The sequence below is a fragment of the Aquarana catesbeiana genome, linkage group LG07, assembly GCF_042186555.1.
Source record: "Aquarana catesbeiana isolate 2022-GZ linkage group LG07, ASM4218655v1, whole genome shotgun sequence".
NCBI lineage: Eukaryota > Metazoa > Chordata > Amphibia > Anura > Ranidae > Aquarana > Aquarana catesbeiana.
The window spans coordinates 305,232,003-305,252,731 of record NC_133330.1 but is presented as its reverse complement, the minus strand read 5'-3'; the positions used below and the strand labels follow the sequence as shown (position 1 = coordinate 305,252,731).

The 20,729-nt window shown below is 43.8% G+C and overlaps 1 protein-coding gene across 1 annotated transcript in view; it reads right to left on the bottom strand.

Moving 5' to 3' along the window:
* Positions 1-494: 494 nt before the first annotated feature.
* LOC141103728 (di-N-acetylchitobiase-like) overlaps positions 495-20,729 on the bottom strand; it is a 33,756-nt gene continuing 13,521 nt past the window's right edge. Inside the window, exons 4-7 of the mRNA XM_073593636.1 lie at positions 19,925-20,096; positions 15,548-15,645; positions 3,877-4,041; positions 495-3,783 (exon numbers count right to left, since the gene is read on the bottom strand). Of these exons, the coding sequence (XP_073449737.1) occupies positions 3,598-3,783; positions 3,877-4,041; positions 15,548-15,645; positions 19,925-20,096 (621 nt within the window). The 3' untranslated portion in view covers positions 495-3,597. The remainder of the gene's footprint in view (positions 3,784-3,876; positions 4,042-15,547; positions 15,646-19,924; positions 20,097-20,729) is intronic.

Sequence of the window (20,729 nt, the reverse complement as noted above, 5' to 3'; positions counted from 1 at the left end):
ATAATAAAGCCATCGGTCTAAGGTCTGGAAAGCTACAATATGGATTACATTTTTTCTTCTTGGGCTTAGATATACTTTTATTGCATCACAGAGGACATATTGTCCCCATTTACCATCTTCCTACAGTTCAATTGAAAAATGTTGACACCTTTTGTCAGTGCAGATATGCAGTCCAGTGCATTTTTATTCTGCATCAAAAACGCATGGTCAGGGTATAACATGGATTCCAATAGTTCTGGTTCACACCAATGCAGAGCATTCCAGTGTAGTCAACATATGTAGAACATGTTGCATTTTTTCTGTATGGAATGTGGGAAGACGCGCCAGAATGCATGTCTTCAATTGAGATGAAGAAAAAAAAAAAAAAAAAAACATGCACGGGAACACATCAAAAATGCATCCAGAATGCAGACACTATGGTGTGAACCAGCCCTGAAAAGTATTCATTTTTAGTCTACTAGTTACTAGAAATAACCAGCTGAAAGATAAAAATAAACCTTATAAAATATTATTTTATTAAAAAAAATTATAGTCAGTGATGTAAACAGTTAATTACTCATTAGCCACCCCCTTTCCTTGTTCTTTTTTTCAGCCCAACTTTGGAAAATCTGAAAGTTCTCCCTTGCAGTGAGGCTGAGACTGCGCAGCAAGGGTTAACGGCTCATTTATTATAGAAAGTAAAAGCACTTTAACTTAGCTGATTCACACTTGGGAGATTAGGAATTGTGGGCAGTGGGAAATCAGCGCAATTCTGCCCAGGATTCCGAACCGTGGCAAAACGCGCAGTGTGTGTCATTCACCCTGAATGGTATTTCCAAAGGCAGTGCGATTTTGCCGTGATTGTTGAACAGCAAAACGCGTGTGTAAAAACTCACCTGGCTCATGGCCAAAATTTGGTCCCCGAGCTTCTGTGGCAAAGCAGTTGCGTATATAGCTGCCCTACGCAGAAACACGCGTGAATCACATTTTTAAAATCACGAGTGGGAACCCGCATTCCTGTTACACAATTTGCTAATGGGGCCTAAGGGAGAATTTCTACGTTTTCCAGAGTTGGGCTTTAAATCACAATAATTTTACACCATTTCGTTTAATTTCCACATTAGCTAATCAAGATGAAGATAATCAGGTTGTGCTTAAAGTATATGTAAACCCTCAACTTATAGAAAAACCCATTCAGTTGAATATATATATATATATATATATATATATATATATATATATATATATATACACACACACACACACACACACACACACACATATATATATATATATATATATATATATATATATATATATATATATATATATATATATATATATACATACATACACACACACACACACACACACACACACATAGAAGCCCATTTATAGGGGCGAAACATGTTAGGAAGTCCATCTTATATTGCTGTTTCACTGATACTATATTGAACTGTACCTACCACAAGTATTTTTTAGTCTCTGTTTTTATTGGATGATTTTCTACTCTACTTTTTTCAAATAAATTAATTTTTTTACATAATTGACAATTTGCTTTAACTGCACCTTTAAAATCCCAATTTCTCCTTACCTATTACCTCTATTTATGGGATGTGGTGCTAATTTAAACTATGGGTATTCGTGTTCAATAATACATCGGATTAAATTCATTATTTTCCTCAAAATTCTACATAGAATACCACATAATGACAACGTGAAAGAAGTTTGTTTGAAAGAGAAGTATTCACAGCCTTTGCCATGACACTCAAAATTGAGCTCAGGTGCATCCTGTTTCCACTGATCATCCTTGAAATGTTTCTACAACTTGATTGGACATCAATTCAGTTGATTGGACATGATTTGGAAAAGCACACAGCTGTCTATATAAAAAGTTCCCACAGTTAACAGTGCATGTCAGAACACAAACCAAGCCATGAAGTCCAAGGAATTGTCTGTAGACCCCCGAGACAGGATTGTATGGAGGCACAGATCTGGGGAAGGGTACAGAAAAATTTCTGAAGCATTGAAGATTCCAATGAGCACAGTGAATCCATGATCTGTAAATAGAAGAAGTTTGGAACCACCAGGACTCGTCCTAGAGTGGGCCGCCACGCCAAACTGAGCTATTGGGGGAGAGGGGCCTTAGTCAGGGAGGCAACCAAGAACCCGATGCTCACACTGACAGGGCTCCAGCATTTCTCTGTGGAGAGAGGAGAACCTTCCAGAAGAACAACCATCTCTGCAGCACTCCAACAATCAGGCCTGTATGGTAGAATTTCCAGACGGAAGCCACTCCTCAGTAAAAAGGACACGACAGCCCGTCTGGAGTGTGCCAAAAGGCACCTGAGGGACTCTCAGACCATGAGAAACAAACTTCTCTGGTCTGATGAAACAAAGATTGAACTATTTGGCCTGAATGGCAAGCATCATGTCTGGAGGAAATTGGGCACCACTCATCACCTGGCCAATACCATCCCTACAGTGAAGCATGGTGGTGGCAACATCATGCTGTGGGGATGTTTTTCAGCGGCAGAAACTGGGAAACAAGTCAGGATCAAGGGAAAGATGAATGCAGCAATGTATGTACAGATATATCCTTGATGACGAGCTCCAGAGCGCTCTGGACCTCAGACTGGGCGAGGGTTCATCTTCCAACAGGACAACAACCCTAAGCACACAGCCAAGATAACACAGGTATGGCTATGGGACAACTCTGTGAAAGTCCTTGAGTGGCCCAGCCAGAGCCCAGACCTGAACCAGTTTGAACATCTCTGGAGAGATCTGAAAATGGCTGTGCACCGACATTCCCCATCCAATCGGATAGAGCTTGAGAGGTCCTGCAAAGAGGAATGGGAGAAACTGCCCAAAAATGTGTGTGCCAAGCTTGCAGCATCATACTCAAAAAGACTTGAGGCTGTAATTGGTGCCAAAGGTGCTTCAACAAAGTACTGAGCAAAGGCTGTGAATACTTATGTGCATGTGATTTTTTTATTTGCAAAGATTTCAAACAAACTTCTTTTACATTGTCATTTTGGGGTATTGTTTGTAGAATTTTGAGGAAAATAATTTAATCTATTTTGGTATAAGGCTGCAACATAACAAAATGTGGAAAACGTGAAGCACTGTGAATACTTTCCGGATGCACTGTACACACACACACACACATCTTTTTTCCCAATTTTTATAAGTGATTATATACTCTCAGTCCCAGCTGCATAAGGAGCTAAGAGAGCTGGGGGAGGAGAAACAGCATCACACTGCTCTTCCCAGTGAATGGCTGTGCAGACAGGCTTGTCAGCACATGTCTGATCATTGGAGGAGAGCAGGTGGAGTTCTCAGCACAGCCAGAAAACTGACTCACGCTGTGCTCCCATGCCTAGTGTGGTCAGTTTTTGCTAGGAAAGCAGAGAGACTGGAAAGAATACCAGAGATTTTACACAAAAGGAAGCGAAACAAAGAACAGGATACTTTTCATACAAGTACATGGTACAGCAGGCACATATCAGGAATATGAAATGTTGGGTTTACATATTCTTTAAGAAACATCTACGATAGAAAACCTAGCAGCAAATCATTCATGTTCCTGGGATACAGGTGACGGGTCATCAGAAGCAGTTATGGTGTTAACGCTTTCCACATTGCCTTGGTTTGTTCCTGGGCTACCGGATCATCAGAATAATCCAGGAGATCTCCGTGCCACATCCCAATCCCTCGGAGACCGAGCTTCTTGACGTAGGTTGCCTTCAGTGTTATACTTTCCGGATCATCATACCACACCTGATGGATTTTCCCCTCTGTGTCCTGGTAAATATTTATATATTTTATATATTGTCTTAGTGATCGTCTTGGAAAGCACTAAAAGCAAAATACAGTAAAACAGACAGACATACAAACCTTGTAATTAAATAAAGCAGCCTTCTGCACATCGTCCCATAACCGACCTGTCAGAGAACTGTTCACCTGATTCATAATTTTCATGTAGGCTACTTGGTTGCCTACTGCTGCATCGCTGTATGGAGCCCACTGGAACAGACATTTTCCCAATTCACACTGGTTACCCTTAGAGAAATGCAAAACGTTAGTCCATTAGGAAGTAGACAAATTTTTTTTCGTATTGCAGTTGATGAGAGATCACATGCACCATTACTTTACAAGTTCTCTACAACTTCCAACAGTTTCAGATTGACAGTTGGCTTTGGGAGTGTACATGTAAGATTGAGTACTGTAGTTCAGAGGGCAATCATTGATTTTGTGAAGATAGATTAAAAAGCGCAATTCTCTGAAAAAAAAAAAAAAAAAAATGGCCCAAAGTTCCCAGCTTTAGTAAGAGCAACTCCAAGGTACTTTAAATGTACCCTGTGACAGAGAGAGGCTCTGTCCCTATAAGTTTATAGGAAAAGGTGACCCAGGATCTCATTAAGGGTTAATGCAAGATTCAGAACTAGCATCTCTCCAGATTCTGTAGTTCTGATTCAGAACATTCAATCCTGCGTCCAGGTTTTTCTAGAGGCCTGCAACCTGGCTCACTACACAGGTGTGCAGAGTCATTATATAGTCAGGTCTGAGAATTGCTCAAGGCTCTCATTTTTGGAGACAGCTTCCAGTTTGGAGACCGCTCCCAGTGTGGGAGATGGAAGATCTCACCCGGGGTCAGGGGGCTCCAGCCAGAAGCCACAAGACAGAGGTCTCACTGAGGGGTCAGAGGGCCCAGCCAGAAGCCACGGGACAGAGGTCTCTACGAGGGGTCAGAGGACCCAGCCACAAGCCAGCAGGTCTCCGGGATTTAAGTCAGTTCCTATCAGGGGTGTCAGGAGAACCCCAATCCTTGGCCAGAGGTGGGCCATGCAGCAGGGCACTAGAGAGCCAAGTGTTCTGAGTGAGAGCTGAATGACAGTCAAAGGTAAGAGGAGCAGCCGTGCTGCCAACACGTAAGCCAAGTGGCTTGGTATTTTCGTTAATTCATGTTATGTGGAAGAAACCTCTGCGTGGGCAACTGATGTATAAGTGAACTTTCCTTCAGTCAATAAAAGTGGGCTGCCACACCCTAAAACTGCAGTTTGGACTGGCGCAGCTCATTTTAAACGCACCTGCTACTTGAGTTTAATTCCTCAATCTCACAACCCATACAGTGAATTCCCCCTGCACTGCAGGGTGTGGTATTGGGGTGATTATATTATACTCATATGGTTGGTGTGGTTTCCAATGAGTTACGCCAGTCCAAACAGTATTTGAGGGCGTGGCAGCCACTTTTATTAAGCATCTCCCTCCCGCCGTATAGACAAATGACGGCGGGGTGCTCTCTTGTTCTGGGATATATGACGTCGCCCAGCCCAGTCTCACTGCGATCTCAGGCACGCTGTGTCCCTGGGACACGGCACGGCCCGATCTCGGTAAAGACCCAATGACGCGGCTCTTTACCTATGTGATCAGCTGTGTTCAATCACAGGAAATGACAGTTATCGGCTCTCCTCACTTCAGTGTGAGGAAAGGAGAGGCGATCAGCGGCATCTCCTCACAGGGGAGATATGTACAGATAATCAGGGCACTGATCATCAGTGCAGCCCCAACAGTGCCCAGCAGTGAAGCCAGTCAGTGCTGCCTTTCAGTGCCGCCTATCACTGCCGTCCATCAGTGCCTCCTATCAGTGCTGCATATTGGTGCAGGAGAAAGATTACTTATTTACAAAATTTTCTGACAAACTTTTTTTGGTTATTTTTCATTTTTATTTTTTTTTAGCAAAAAATAAAAAACCCAGCAGTGATTAAATTCAACCAATTTGTGTGAAAAAAAATGATAAAAATGTCACTTGGGTACAGTGTTGTATGTCCGCGCAATCGTCATTCATAGTGTGACAGCGCTGAAAGCTGAAAATTGGTCTGAGCAGGAACGGGGTGAAGATGTCCAGTATTGAAGTGGTTAAAGAAATCAGAAAGTTCACATAAACATCAGATGCCCACACAGGGGTTCTTCCACGTCAACTGAAACTGCAGAGCCACCTCGTCAGGGGCACCGCTGCTCCTTACCAGTCCCTCACTTCGCTTGCTTAGCCTTTAGACTCAGAGCTCTGCTGCGCGACCTACTCCTGACCTCTGGATAGGGGTTCACCTGACACCGCGATAGAAGCCCCCTTGACTACTAGAATGAGACCTCCCATTTCCTGGCTGGGGCACCTCAGACCCCCTAGGTGAGACCTTCTGTCTTCAACATGGGAGCCGTCTCCAAACTGGGAGCCTTGAGTATATAAAAGACCCTGCACACCGGTGACCCGCCAGAATCGGTGACCCGTCAGAATCGGTGAGCCGTCAGATAAGGTAATGGAAGTGACGTTCCGTCAGCTGCGCATGTGTACACCCGCTACCAGGTTGCCAAATCTGATGGAACACCTGCACTCAGAAGAAGACAGCGGACATCTTACTACACCCAGCTGTGTCTTTAATTTAACAGTCATTTTAGCAATAAAGAGCGTATAAAAATAAATATAGTATATTGACATGTGTGATGCCGTTTGCATGTTTAATTTTTAAAAGGCTAAAGGTTTATGGTTGAATAGATTTTTATTAACAGGTTGCAAAAGATTACAAAGATAAATCCATCTAAGTGAATGCAATAAAATATCCATGAAAACAGACAGGTAAATACGATGCACTGAAATGATTCACATAAAAGTTATTCTTCCCTGAGTGGGTAGCTGCATCAGTATAGGCTCAATTTTAACTACTTCCCACAAACTGCCGTCGTTGTACGTCAGTACTTTGACATAGCTGCCAAAACCCTGGTATTTTCTTCAATGGCGGGCAGTCCGCTTTCAGATAAAAGTGGTCTCGGTCGCGGACTCCCCGCGAGATCACTCTTATCGGCAGCGGTAGAGGTGCCCCCCACGCTCCAGTCGGGAAAGATGGCCCCCACTCGGCTCCATAACATTAGATAATGGAAGCAACGTCAAACATCACTTCCGTCCATTGCATTTAAGGCCCCTTTCACACTGGGGCGGAAGGTGCGTCGGCGGTATTTTTAGCGGTGCTTTACCGTCGTTTTAGCGGTGGTATTCGTCCGCTAGCGGGGGGTGTTTTATCCCCTGCTAGCGAACGAGAAAGGGCTCAAAACCACCACAAAGCACCTCTGTAGAGGCGCTTTGCTGGCAGTATAGCCGCGGTGCCCCATTGATTTCAATGGGCAGGAGCGCTATACATACCGCTCCAAAAATGCTGCTAGCAGGACTTTTTTTCCTGTCCTGCTAGCGCACCGCTCCACCGCTCGGGGCTTTCACATTGGAGACAAAGCACTTTCAGGGTGCTTTGCAGGCGCTATTTTTAGCACTGTAGTGCTAGCAAAGTGCCCCAGTGTGTAAGGGGTCTAACTATAAATATGAGATCTGAGGTCTTTTTGACCCCAGATCTCACATTAAAGAGGTCCTGTCATGCATTTTTCTCTATTACAAGGGATGTTTACATTCCTTGTAATAGGACTAAAAGTGACCCAAAAATAATTTTTTTTAAAAAGGACAGTGTAAAAAAAAAAAAAAAAAAAAAAAAAAAAAAGTTTAAAGCACCCCGTCCCGCCGAGCTTGCGTGCAGAAGCGAACGCATACCCGAGTCGCGCCTGCATATGAAAACAGTGATGTATCCCCGCGACCATTAGAGTGAGAGCAATAATTCTAGCAAAAGACCTCCTCTGTAACTCAAATTTGGTGACCTGTAATAAAAATTTTAAATGTCGCCTACGGAGATTTTTAAGGGTCAACATTTGTTGCCGATCCACGAGCGGGCGCAATTTTGAAGCATAACATGTTGGGTATCAATTTACTCGGCGTAACATTATCTTTCACAATATAAAAAAAAAAATTGGACTAACTTTACTGTGGTCTTATTTTTTAATTCAAATAAGTGTATTTTTTTCCCAAAAAAATTGCGCTTGTAAGACCGCCGCGCAAATACGGTGTGACAAAGTATTGCAACGACCGCCATTTTATTCTCTAGGGTGTCTGAAAAAAATATATATAATGTTTGGGGGTTCTAAGTAATTTTCTAGCAAAAAAAAAAAAAAAAAAAAGATTTTAACCTGTTATCAACAAGTTTGAAAAAAAAAGGCCTAGGTGCTTAAGTGGTTAAAGATTGAGGGAACCCAAACAAGTTATTACAGGCCTTGTGGAACAATAACAATAGGAGGATCCCCCAAAAAAGGGCTAAGCCTCGGTTCACACCAGAGGCGGCACGACTTGCAGGTCGCCTCACCGAGGCGACCTGCACACGACTGCCCAGGCGACTTGCAAAACGACTTCTGTATAGAAGTCTATGCAAGTCGCCCCCGAAGTCGTACAGGAACCTTTTTTCTAAGTCGGAGCGACTTGCGTCGCTCCCCTTAGAACGGTTCCATTGTACAGAACGGGACGCTACTTGTCAGGCGACTAGGTCGCCTGACAAGTCGTCCCTGTGTGAACTGAGCCTAAAGGTTCAGCGCTGATCAGTGCATAAATGTAAATCGCTCTAAGGCAGGTTTTCTTACAGTGCTGCTCCAAAAAGCCTCTATCCCAGGTGGAGGGTGTGAGGCCTGTATGCAAACAGATACTTAGAAAAAAAGAAGGCTGGACGGCCGCACTCCTATGTAATTTCTTTTTTTAAGTGCCGGATACAAAAGGTGAACTACAGGTATTGGCTTACATGTTTCACACCAAGGTCGGGTGCTTACTCATAGCTCAAAAAACTGGTGTCTATATATACACACACAAGTACCTAGATAATTACATGAGGTGAAGGTTATCAATTGACACCCTAATTAGCAATCAATTGATTAACCACTTGCCGACTGCTGCACACCGATACACATCGGCACAATGGCAGCGGTGGGCAAATGCGCATACCTGTACATCCACTTTAATTAGCGGGGCTAGTGGGCGCACGCACCCACTGCATACACGTGACCGTGCTCGCGGGACCCGCAGACTCGATGTCCGCCGGTGTCCCGCTATCGTGTCACGGAGCCGCAGAACGGAGAGATGCCTATATAAACAAGGCATTTCCCCGTTCTGCCTAGTGACATGACAGGGATCTACTGCTCTCTGTCAGTCATCAGGAGCAGTGATCGCTGTCATGTAAGTGGAAGCCCCCCACCCCACCCCACAGTTAGAATCACTCCCTAGGACAAATTTAACCCCTTGATTGCCCCCCAGTGTTAACCCCTTCCCTGCCAATGTCATTTACACAGTAACCAGTGCATTTTTATAGCACTGATCGCTGTATAAATGACAATGGTCCCAAAAGTGTCCGATGTGTCCGCCATAATGTCACAATCCCGATAATAAAAAAATAAATAAATAAATCGCAGATTGCCACCATTACTAATAAAAAAAATAAAAATGGCATAAAACTATCCCCTATTTTGTAGACGCTATAACGTTTGCGCAAACCAATTCATACGCAAATTGCTTTTTATTAATTTTTTTTTACCAAAAATATGTAGAAAAATACATATCGGCCTAAACCGAGGAGAAAATTTTTTTTTTTTTAATATATATATTTTTGGGGATATTTATTATAGCAAAAAAGTAAAAAATATTGCTTATTTTTCAAAAATGTTGCTCTTTTTTTGTTTATAGCGCAAAAAATAAAACGCAGAGGTGATCAAATACCACCAAAAGAAAGCTCTATTTGTGGGAAAAAAGGACGTCAATTATGTTTGGGTGCAATGTCGCACGGCCGCGCAATTGTCAGGTAAAGCGACGCAGTGCCAAATCGCATAAAGTGCTCTGGTCAGGAAGGGGGTAAAAATCTTCCGGGGCTGAAGCAGTTAAATAAGTGTCAGAAAAACATGTCAACTGAAACTTCTCCCCATTACCATATAAATGAGTAAATAAACCTAAAATGTGTGCATTTGCTGTGCCCTGTTGTGAACATCCATAATAAATGTTGTAAAAACAAAAAAATAGTGGAACAAAAACATATATGTGCTAGACGGACAAAAAATCCTTCTAAAAATATAGGTGTATTTAGCACATTTAATATTAATGAAATTGATGAAATAAAGTTTAATTATCAAATGAATTTTATCATTTAAAAGGAATTTTATCATTTAGATTGCACATTTTTATTGCTAAAACCTCACAACTTTCTCTAAGTATAATCTTTTTATACTGTGATTTTTACAACTTCTAAAACGGTTTTTGGATTATAAAGTGGGCCATAAGGCCTGTACACACGATCGGACTTTTTGACAACAAACATGCAAATTAGCTGTTTTGGGGCAACATCCGAAGAACTTTTTCGGCTTTCATCGGACTTTTGTTGGCTGTGCGAACGGACAAACTTTCCGACAACAAAAGTCCGATGGAGCAAAGTCCGATCGTGTGTACACAAAGCTATCGGACTTTTGTACAAAACTAAACTACAGCACCTGCCCGCGAGAATGTTTCCAGCGCGATCCCATCGCGCTGGTTCTCGGCAACAGGGTACTGTACATCTCGCGCTGGCTGCAATAGGAAAAACATATTTTCCTATTGCAGCGAGCACGAGAGGGAATTCCCCTCTGGGATCATACCAGGCCCTTCGGTCTGGTATGGATTTTAAGGGGAACCCCCTACGCCAAAAAAAACAGCGTGGGGGTCCCCCCAAAATCCATACCAGACCCTTATCCGAGCAAGAAGCCCGGCCGGTCAGGAAAGGGGGTGGGGACGAGCGAGCGCCCCCCCCCCTCCTGAGCCGTACCAGGCTGCATGCCCTCAACATGGGGGGGTGGGCGCTTTGGGGCAGGGGGGCGCCCTGCGCCCCCCCCCACCCCAAAGCACCTCGTCTCTATGTTGATGAGGACAAGGGCCTCTTCCCGACAACCCTGGCCGTTGGTTGTCGGGGTCTGCGGGCGGAGGGCTTATCGGAATCCGGGAGCCCCCTTTAATAAGGGGGCCCCCAGATCCCGGCCCCCCACCCCCTTTCCTGACTGACCGGGCTGCGTGCTCGCATAAGGGTCTGGTATGGAATTTGGGGAGGACCCCCACGCCGTTGTTTCAGCGTAGGGGGTTCCCCTTAAAATCCATACCAGACCTAAGGGCCTGCTATGCTCCTGGAGGGGAACCCATGCCGGTTTTTTATTTAAAATTTGGCGTGGAGTTCCCCCTCATGATTCATACCAAACACCTGTCAGCAATGCTTGTCGCTCATCAAGAAAGGAAAAAAAACAACACATTTTTTCTTTCCCGATGAGCGAGCCAGCTCTGCGCTGGCTCCCGCGACGGGGCTCGCAGGTGTCAAATCTCGCCGATACAGAAGTTGACCAAAGGGTGGCAGTAAAGCGCTGAAACGACGTGATTTGGTGAAAGTTGGATGAAAAAGTCCTGCTGTGTGTATGCTTAATTAGTTTAAGGCCAACGCCCTTTGTACAAAAATCCACGGGAAAGTTTGTAAAAAGTCCTATCGTGTGTGTGTGAGGCGATACAAAAATTAGATGACTGCTGTATGGTGACAATACCATACATACAGAGACATAAAGTATCAGGAAAAAGGATATTGTCCTCTCACCTAAACAGGTGCCTGAATCAAAGAATCGTCCCTTTCCAAAAGAAAAGCACCCACTATATAGGACTCTTACATTGTTATATTGTTCCATAAAACATTATTTCCCAACTACAGAGAGTTATTTTACATTTATAAAAGTATCAAAATATGTTGAATGGTTAATAACAAAGAAATGATCGTTATTTTGGGATGGCTAATTAAGACTGAATTTTATTTTATTATATTGATTTAATTGATTCTATTCTGCCCCATCCACTCCATCGATCGATGTGTATTATTATTATTAAATCTGCATATACTGGTGACTGGATCTAGCCTTTATAGTCTCAACATAGTGCCACTCATACAGGATGGTATGCTGTTCAACCACTCCCTGTATGTAGACACAGGCGAAAAGTTAACCGGGTCAAAAAAAATCGTTCGACCTAGTATTAGATTATATTCCATTTTGCTTTTATTTCATTCTAATCCACTCCACCTTGTTCTACTTCATATCATCTCATTATTATCTCATTACTAACCCTTACCAATCCACCCCCACCATAAATTGCACTTTAATTCTCATTTACATTTATTGCCAACATTATTTTTGTATAGTATAGTGCGGTGGAATGGTAATGGTCTATGGAATGGAATAAAACGAATCAAAACACAGCAAAATACAAAAACACCAAACAGAAAAACAATCCATGTCCACATCTAATTATACCGTGGACATGGATTGTGCTGCAATCTAGTTTAACATGGAGGGGATACGGGGAGGGAAAAAGTCTAAAGGAAATGGTTTCACCCAATCAAAATTCCCCCACTTATTTCACACAAAGCTTCTTTATTCATAGAAGTGGGTTACATCCCACTCATGGTTAAGACCAAGGGGTTTTCTAGTTTTAAGGTTGAAGATCCAGAATACTTCTTTTTTTACATAAGATTCTGAATTTGTCCCCACCTCTTTTTGGCACAGTAACTTTTTCTACTCCTTGTATGCACAAACTTGCCACATCTTTATTGTGATGTTCGTTCCAGTGTTTGGCCATATTTGTAGCATGTTTCTTTTGTATATTGTATAAATAATCATATAACCGATCTCTTAACCTGCAAGTTGTGCGATCAACATACTGGAGCGAGCATAATTCACATGTATATGTACACTAAATATCTGGTATTGCAGTTAATGGACGATTTTATCTTGGTATCTTTGTGGGTAGTCATCGAATGAATCAAATCACCCCTCTTAATATGCAAACAGCATGGACAGCTATTTGCTCCACAGTGGAATGAGCCCTTAAATTGCAACCAATGTGGAGGATGGTGTGTACTTGTGTGGAAACTTGGAGACAGAATTTGACCTAAAGTAGGGACCCTACAAGAAACTGTTTTGATGCCATTTGATAACATTTGCGCATAAATGGGATCGTTGAAAAGTATGGGTAAATACTTCTTAATGGTAGATTCAACTTTCCTGAACTCATTGCTATACAGTGTTGAAAACACCGGGACACCACTTGCAATTGATTTCTTTTTCCTGTCTAAAGTGGTTGTTCCATCGCTTAACAAAGCATCTCTTTTAGTATTATTAGCTGTTAATGGCTCTAATGGCGCTGAGCAGTGCAGGGTGTAGCAACATGGCCTACGCTACCTTCCTACTGCTTGTGTCCAGCTTCTATAAAAATTTTACATCAAATCACCATCACAGTTGTCAATATACTATCTTTATTTATATACACTCAGTTTATTGCTAAAATTACTCTTAAATTCAAGACATAGCTGGGTGTACAAAGATGTCCTCTGCCGCCTTCTTCTGACTACAGTGTTCTGTCAGATTTGGCAACCTGGTAGCGGCTGTACGCATGCACAGGTGACCAAACGTCACTTCCGTTACCAAATCTGACGGATCGCCGATTCCGACGGCACATCGGTATGAAGTAAAACCCAGAGAACTGAACGTTCCCTCCCCCCCAAGACACTTTGGAACCTTCAAGCTCTAGACCCCAATCCAAGTTTACAAAATACAGCCAAAAACACAGCTTCCTCTGCGCAGAAGGGATAGTCTGGAACCTTGTAATAAGGGGTTATTTACTAAAATCGGAGAATGCAAAATCTGGTGCAGCTGTGCATGGTAGCCAATCAGCTTATTCAATTAAGCTTTGACAAAAAAACCTGGAAGCGGATTGGTTTCTATGCACAGCTGGACCAGATTTTGCACTCTCTAGTTTTAGAAAAATCGAGTTCTAAGCCTTAATGCAAATCCTGTGTCATTTTCTGCTACATTTTCACAGTGGCTGGGCCTCACACTGTCACAATGGCTTAAATGTAGGGTTGCGCCAATACTGGTTCTTTAAATCGGCAAGTACTGATACTTTCGGTCAAGTACTCGCTGATACAGAATACCGATACTTTGCGGTGCAATTTGTGTCAATACAAAATAAATGAGCGCAAATCGCACTGCAAAGAATCGCATGCAGTTTAGAACAGGAATGCGGTGCGATTCCTGTCCAAATTGCTTGCGATTTCTCCCACTGCATGTGTGTGTGTATGGAAAGGGACAAACGCCATCTAGTGGGCAGTTTATTAAAAATGTTAGAACTCACAGTACATATCTGGTCAAATGCAAAATCTGCATACATGTCCTGGTCCTGCCCATGATAGAAAATCACAACCGCTGGAAGTGCTCACAGGGCTGGAGGAGAAGTTCCGGCACCCCGTGGGTATAGGGTGGGTGGAAGTGATGTCAGCTTGGGGACGGACCACCTATTCATCTCCTCCAGCCCTGTGAGCACCTCCAGCAGCCGTGGTTTTCTATCATTGGCGGGACCGGGACACCTATGCAGATTTTGTATTTGACCAGATATGTATTAATGTGAGTTCCAACATTTTTAATAAACTGCCCACTAGATGCAGTGGGGGAAATCGCATGCGATTAGGACAGAAATCGTACCACATTCTTGTTCAAAGCGCATGCGATTTGCGCCCATTCATTTTTATTGATGCAATTCGCATCTCAAAGTATCGGTATCGGGAGCATATTCACGAGTACAAATACTCATAAAAGTGCTCGGTATCGCAGCATCCCTAGTTAAATGTTCCTTTAGCTAGGGTGTGCATGGGGTGTGTGTGTGCGCGCGCACGTGTGTGTGTGTTTATGCACTTACCTAATTCATCACTCTCCAGGCAGTGCTCTGGAATGTGGGTGGGTCCTTAAATGTCCCCCCCCCCCCCCCCCAATACAATGCAGGACCTGCATTGTACATGATGACATCAGAGAGCTCTGAAAAGCCAGGCAGTGAAGTGGGGCAGCTTCAGAAGACTGGTGGCATGAAAAGGGGGAAGCATGCAGGAGTGAGGAATAAGGTAAGTATTTGTACTTATTCCTTTCACCCGCACCTCTGGCCACATACAGTACTGCATACACCAGCGCCCCCGCACCTCTGGCCACATACAGTACTGCATACACCAGCGCCCCTGCACCTCTGGCCACATACAGTACTGCATACACCAGCGCCTCTGGCCACATACAGTACTGCATACACCAGCGCCCCTGCACCTCTGGCCACATACAGTACTGCATACACCAGCGCCCCTGCACCTCTGGCCACATACAGTACTGCATACACCAGCGCCTCTGGCCACATACAGTACTGCATACAGCAGCGCCCCTGCACCTCTGGCCACATACAGTACTGCATACACCTGCACCTCTGGCCACATACAGTACTGCATACACCAGCAGTGGTTGTGAAATGAATCTGAGTTTCCATGATTTCTTATGGGGAAACCCGTTTTGATATACAAGTGCTTTAGATTACAAGCATGTTTCTGGAACGAATTATGCTCGTAATCCAAGGTTTTACTGTGTGTGTGTCTGTGTGAGATTATATATATATATATATATATATATATGCGAATGTGTGTTTGAGCTTTGGGGTGCACACCTTAATGTAATAAGCTGCATCTAAGTGGACTTTAACTGTGCTAAGGAAAGCACCTAAACAGAAAGCAAAGATTGCAAATATATTGTTTAACTACAGCCGATCACATTCGCACACAGACATACAATAAAAACATACCTCTGTTAAATTGGAACAGACATAATCATAACCATACCACGGGACGCCCATTACAAGCTTCTTAGGGTCAATTCCCATCTTAATGAATTGCTGGTAACCTGAAAAAAAAGTAATTTTTAACAAATGTGTCATTACATCTATACTGCAAATCTGGCCCTTCCAAAAGACTGTCTAACAAGAGCTTGATTTCCAAAACAGAAGCCTTCAGGCACCCAAAACGTCCAGGATAACTATGTTAGTGCCTCGCAAAGGTCATTTTGCAGATACCGACTTTATAAAAAGCTGGTATTTCTGGAGGACTAAATAAGTCTGGAGTTCCATTATTCTTGTCAATTGGCCATCTAAAGACAGCTGCACTATCAGACATTTTATTGTGTCATAAAGCAACATAACACTGCAGCAAGACACTATGTGCTTCACGTTACACCCCTTAATTATTAAAGCAGTTGTTGCACAGTTACATAGTGGGCGAAGTTGAAAAAAGACACAAGTCCATCAAGTCCAACCTATGTGTGTGATTATAGGTCAGTATTACATTGTATATCACTGTATGTGGCGGTTGTTCAGGTGCTTATCAAATAGTTTTTTTAAACTATCGATGCTCCCCGCTGAGACCACCACCTGTGGAAGGGAATTTGACATCCTTGCCGCTCTTCCTGCCCAAGCCAATTTTCAGCTTTCAGTGCTGACGCTGTTTAAATGAAAATTGTGCGGTCATGCTACACTGTACTCAAACAAAATTTTCATTGTTTTGTTCTCACAAATAGAGCTTTCTTTTGGTGCTATTTGATCACCTCTGGGGTTTTTATTATTTGCTAAACAAATAAAAAAAGACCAAAAATTTTGAAAAAAAAAAATGTTTTTTCTTTGTTTCTGTTATAAAATGTTGTAAATAAGTACATTTTCTTGGTAAATTTTGTAAATAAGTAAATTTTCTCCTTCACTGGTGGGCACTGATGAGGCTGCACTAACTGGCACGGATAAGGTGGCACTGGTGAGCACAGATGAGGTGGCACTGATATGCGACACTGATGGGCACTGTCTTGCAGCACTGATAGGCGGTACTGATAGGTACTTATGGGTGGCACTGATAGATGGCACTGATTGGCATTGCTACTTTTGAGGCACTGGCAGGTATTGCTGGTGGGCACTGATTGGCATTATGTGTGGGCACACATTGCCACCAGAGATTCGCTCTTTTAAACTTATTACCCAATGGGATGCACTGGCTAATGGCTTTTTTAATATGCTCTTAAAAAGGCAGTCAGCGGCTCATTGCGAGGGGAATATCTCCTAAACCGTACAGGTTTAGGAGATTATTTTTTTTACCTACAGGTAAGCATTATTATAGGCTTGCCTGAGGTAAAAGTTTAAAAAATAAGTATACAACCGCTTTAAGCTGGCCATACAACTTAAAGCGGAGGTTCACACAAAAACTGAACCTCCGCTTTTCGGAACCCTCCCCCCCTCTGGTGTCACATTTGGCACCTTTCAGGGGGGTGCAGATACCTGTCTAAGACAGGTATTTGCACCCACTTCCGGGCATAGACTCCCATGAGAGTCTATGCCTCTTCCTGTCCTGCCGCGCTGTCTGCTGAGACACACACGGGTCCCAGAGACAGCACGGACCATTCAGATTGCGCTGCGCGACTTGCGCATGCGCAGTAGGGAACCAGGAAGTGAAGCCGCAAGGCTTCATTTCCTGATTCCCATAAGGAAGATGGCAGCGGCAGCATCCGAGGACTGAGGGACGCTTCGGACTCGGGTGCCGACATCGCTGGACCCTGTGACAGGTAAGTGTCCATATTTTAAAAGTCAGCAGCTGCAGTATTTATAGCTGCTGACTTTTAAAAAAAAATCTTTTCGCGGGACTTCCTCTTTAGGTTGTAAAGGCTGAATGTTTTTTTTTTACCTTCATGCATTCTATGCATAAAGGTAAAAAACCTTCAGTGTGCTCTTCCCGCCACAGGCCCCCGCTAATACTCACCTGAGCCCCCTCTCGATCCAGCGATGTGCACAAGAGATTCAGCTGTCCCGGGACTCCCTCTCCTCATTGGCTGAGACAGCAGCGGACATCCATTGGCTCCCACTGCTGTCAATCACAGCCAGTGAACCAATGAGGAGAGAGCGAGGGGGCATCTTATGGGCGCATAGAGCAGCAGCTTGCAGCAGTGCCCCCCAGGGAAAGAAGCTTTCTCTAAGGGCACCGTTTAAGGGGGGAGGAGACGGTAGCGCCAGCGAGGGACCCGAAAAAAAAGAGGATTTTGGGCTGCTCTGTGCAAAACCACTGCACAGGGCAGAAAAGTATGACATGTTTATTTAACCACTTCAATACTGGTCACTTTCCCCCCTTCCTGCCCAAGCCAATTTTCAGCTTCCAGAGCTGTCACTTTTTAAATGACAATTGCGCAGTCCTGCTACACTGTACCCAAACAACATTTTTATAATTTTTTTTCCCCCACAAATAGAGCTTTCTTTTGGTGGCATTTGATCACTTCTGCAATTTTTATTTTTTGCTGAACAAATAAAAAAAGATCAAAAATTTTGAAAATAAAAAAAAGTTTTTGTTTCTGTTATAAGATTTTGTAAATAAGCAAGTTTTCTCCTTCACTGATAAGGCGACACCAATGAGATGGCACTGATGGGCACTGAAAGGCTGCACTGATGGGGACTTATGGGTGGCACCGATAGGTGACTCTGATGGGTATCACTGATGGCACTGGCATGCATTGCTGATGGGCACTGATTGGCATCTGCCTGGGCACTGATTGGCATAGCCCTGGTGATCCAGGGTGGCATATCTGGTGGGCATCCTTTGTGGGCATCCCTGGTTGTCCTGGGTGGGCATCTGCAGGGGGCAGCGCTGAAACAATTTAGCACAGACCCCCCCTGTCAGAAGAGCTGCCGATAGCCTCTCCACTACTCACGTCTGTCAGACGCGAGTGAGGAAAAGCCGATAAACGTCTCTTCGTGTTTACACTGTGATCAGCCGTGATTTGGACATAGCTGTTTACATGGTAAAGAGGCTCCATCAGAGGCTCTTTACTGAGATTGGTGTTGTGGTGTGTCAGACTGATACACCGCATCACCGATAACCGCGCTGCATGCCCCCCCCTGGGCGCGCAATAGCGACTTATCCTGCTGGACATCATATGACGCCCAGTCAGGATAACTGAACCACTGCCTGGCCGTCATTTTGCTATAGGCTGGGTGGGAAGTGGTTACAAAAAAAAAAAATAAATAAAACCCACAAGCTTTAACCTGCTTGCGTCCGCGCTATGGCCGAATGACGGCTACAGCGCAGACCTACATTGCCCGGATGCCTTTATATGACATCCTCCCCTTTGCATGCTGAGTCAATGAGACTCGGCTGATCACAGATAAAAATAAGGGGCCAATCCCTGCCCCTTACCACATGATCAGCTGTCAGCCAATGACAGCTGATCACGTGATATAAACAGAAGATCGGTAATCTGTTTTTTTTTTCTCCTCTGCTGACAGTGTGAGGAGAAAAAAAGGCCAATCACCGGCTTCTGTGACATCAGTCCCAAAGAGGAAGAGCCACAGCCACCTCATCTGTGCCCACCAGTACCGCCTGCCAGTGCATATCAGTGCAACCTATCAATGCCCACAAGTGCCACCTACCATTGCCCACCAGTGGTGCCAATCAGTGCCACCTAGCAGTGCTACCTATCAGTGCCACCTACCAGTGCCCATCACTGCCACCCATAAGTTCCACCCAGTGCCCACCAATGCCACCTATCAGTGCCCACCAGTGCCGCCTCCTCAGTGCCGCCTTATTAGTGCCCATCAGTGCAGCCTCATCAGCGTACATCAATGAAGGAGAAAAATTACCTGTTTGCAAATTTTTATAACAAAATATAAAATGGTTTTGTTTTTTTCAAAATTTTCAGTCTTTGTTTTGTTTTTTTACAAACAAATAAAAAACCCAGCAGTGAATAAATACCTTCAAAAGAAAGCGCCATTTGTGTGGAAAATAAATGATAAAAATTTTGTTTGTGTACAGTGTTGTATGACCGCGCAATTGTCATTCAAAGTGTGACAGCACTGAAAGCTGAAAATTGGTCTGGGCAGGAAGGGGGTTTAAGTGCCCAGTAAGCAAGTGGTTAATATCACCTTAAATCTCTTGAAAAATCTTCAAATATATAGCTGACATTGACTAAGTGTGTGGGATTCCTGATGATGTGGCACACCCCTCCCTCTGTTGATATTAGACATTGAAAATAAGTTCCTCTGGGGCAGGGACTTAAGTCAAAGCTTCTACATGCTGTGTAAAGCACCGTGGAATATACAGGAAATAATAAAAAAAAACTATAACAAAAAAAAAAACATGTCATAACAAGATTCCACGCTCACCGGTTATGGTTTGGTTAAATGCTGCGTTGGCTCCAGCAATACATTTATTCCACATCGGAGGCGGCTCATCGTAGGACATTACAAACAAAAAGTCAGACAGCTCTGCTATGGCAGAATAGTTGTAGCAACGCATAGCCACACAATTGGGATTATACGCAACATCGAACGTCACCTGCAATTAGAGTAACAGATTGTAAAGTACATCTGAATTAACTCATGCTATACATTAAAGAAGTGGTGGTCAACTTTTTTGACCCGTCTTTACCAAAGGGCTGTGCACAAAATTGTGAATATTCATTAGCAGCAGACATGCAACAAAATATAGTCAAAGATTATGGTCATGATACAAGAGATGGTCAGAGCTTGTGGGAATACAGTGACTTGCAAAAGTATTTCACCCCCCTTGGCTTTTTACCTATTTTGTTACATTACAGCCTTTAGACCCCTTTCACACCGAGGGCGTTTTGCAGGCGCTATAGCGTTAAAAATAGCGCCTGCAATCCGCCCTCAAACAGCTGCTCCATTGTTTCCAGTGTGAAAACCCGAGGGCTTTCACACCGGAGCAGTGCGCTGGCAGGACGTCAGGAAAAGTCCCGCCAACAGCTTCTTTGGAGCGGTGAAGGAGCGTTGTGTTTACCGCTCCTCCACCGCTGCTCCCCATTGAAATCAATGGGGCAGCGATGGGATACCGCCGGAAAAACGCCGCTATTGTGGCGCACTGTGGGCGGTTTTAACCCTTTCTCGGCCGCTAGCGGGGGTAAAAGCGCCCCGCTAGCGGCCGAAATGCGCCGCAAATCCGACGGTA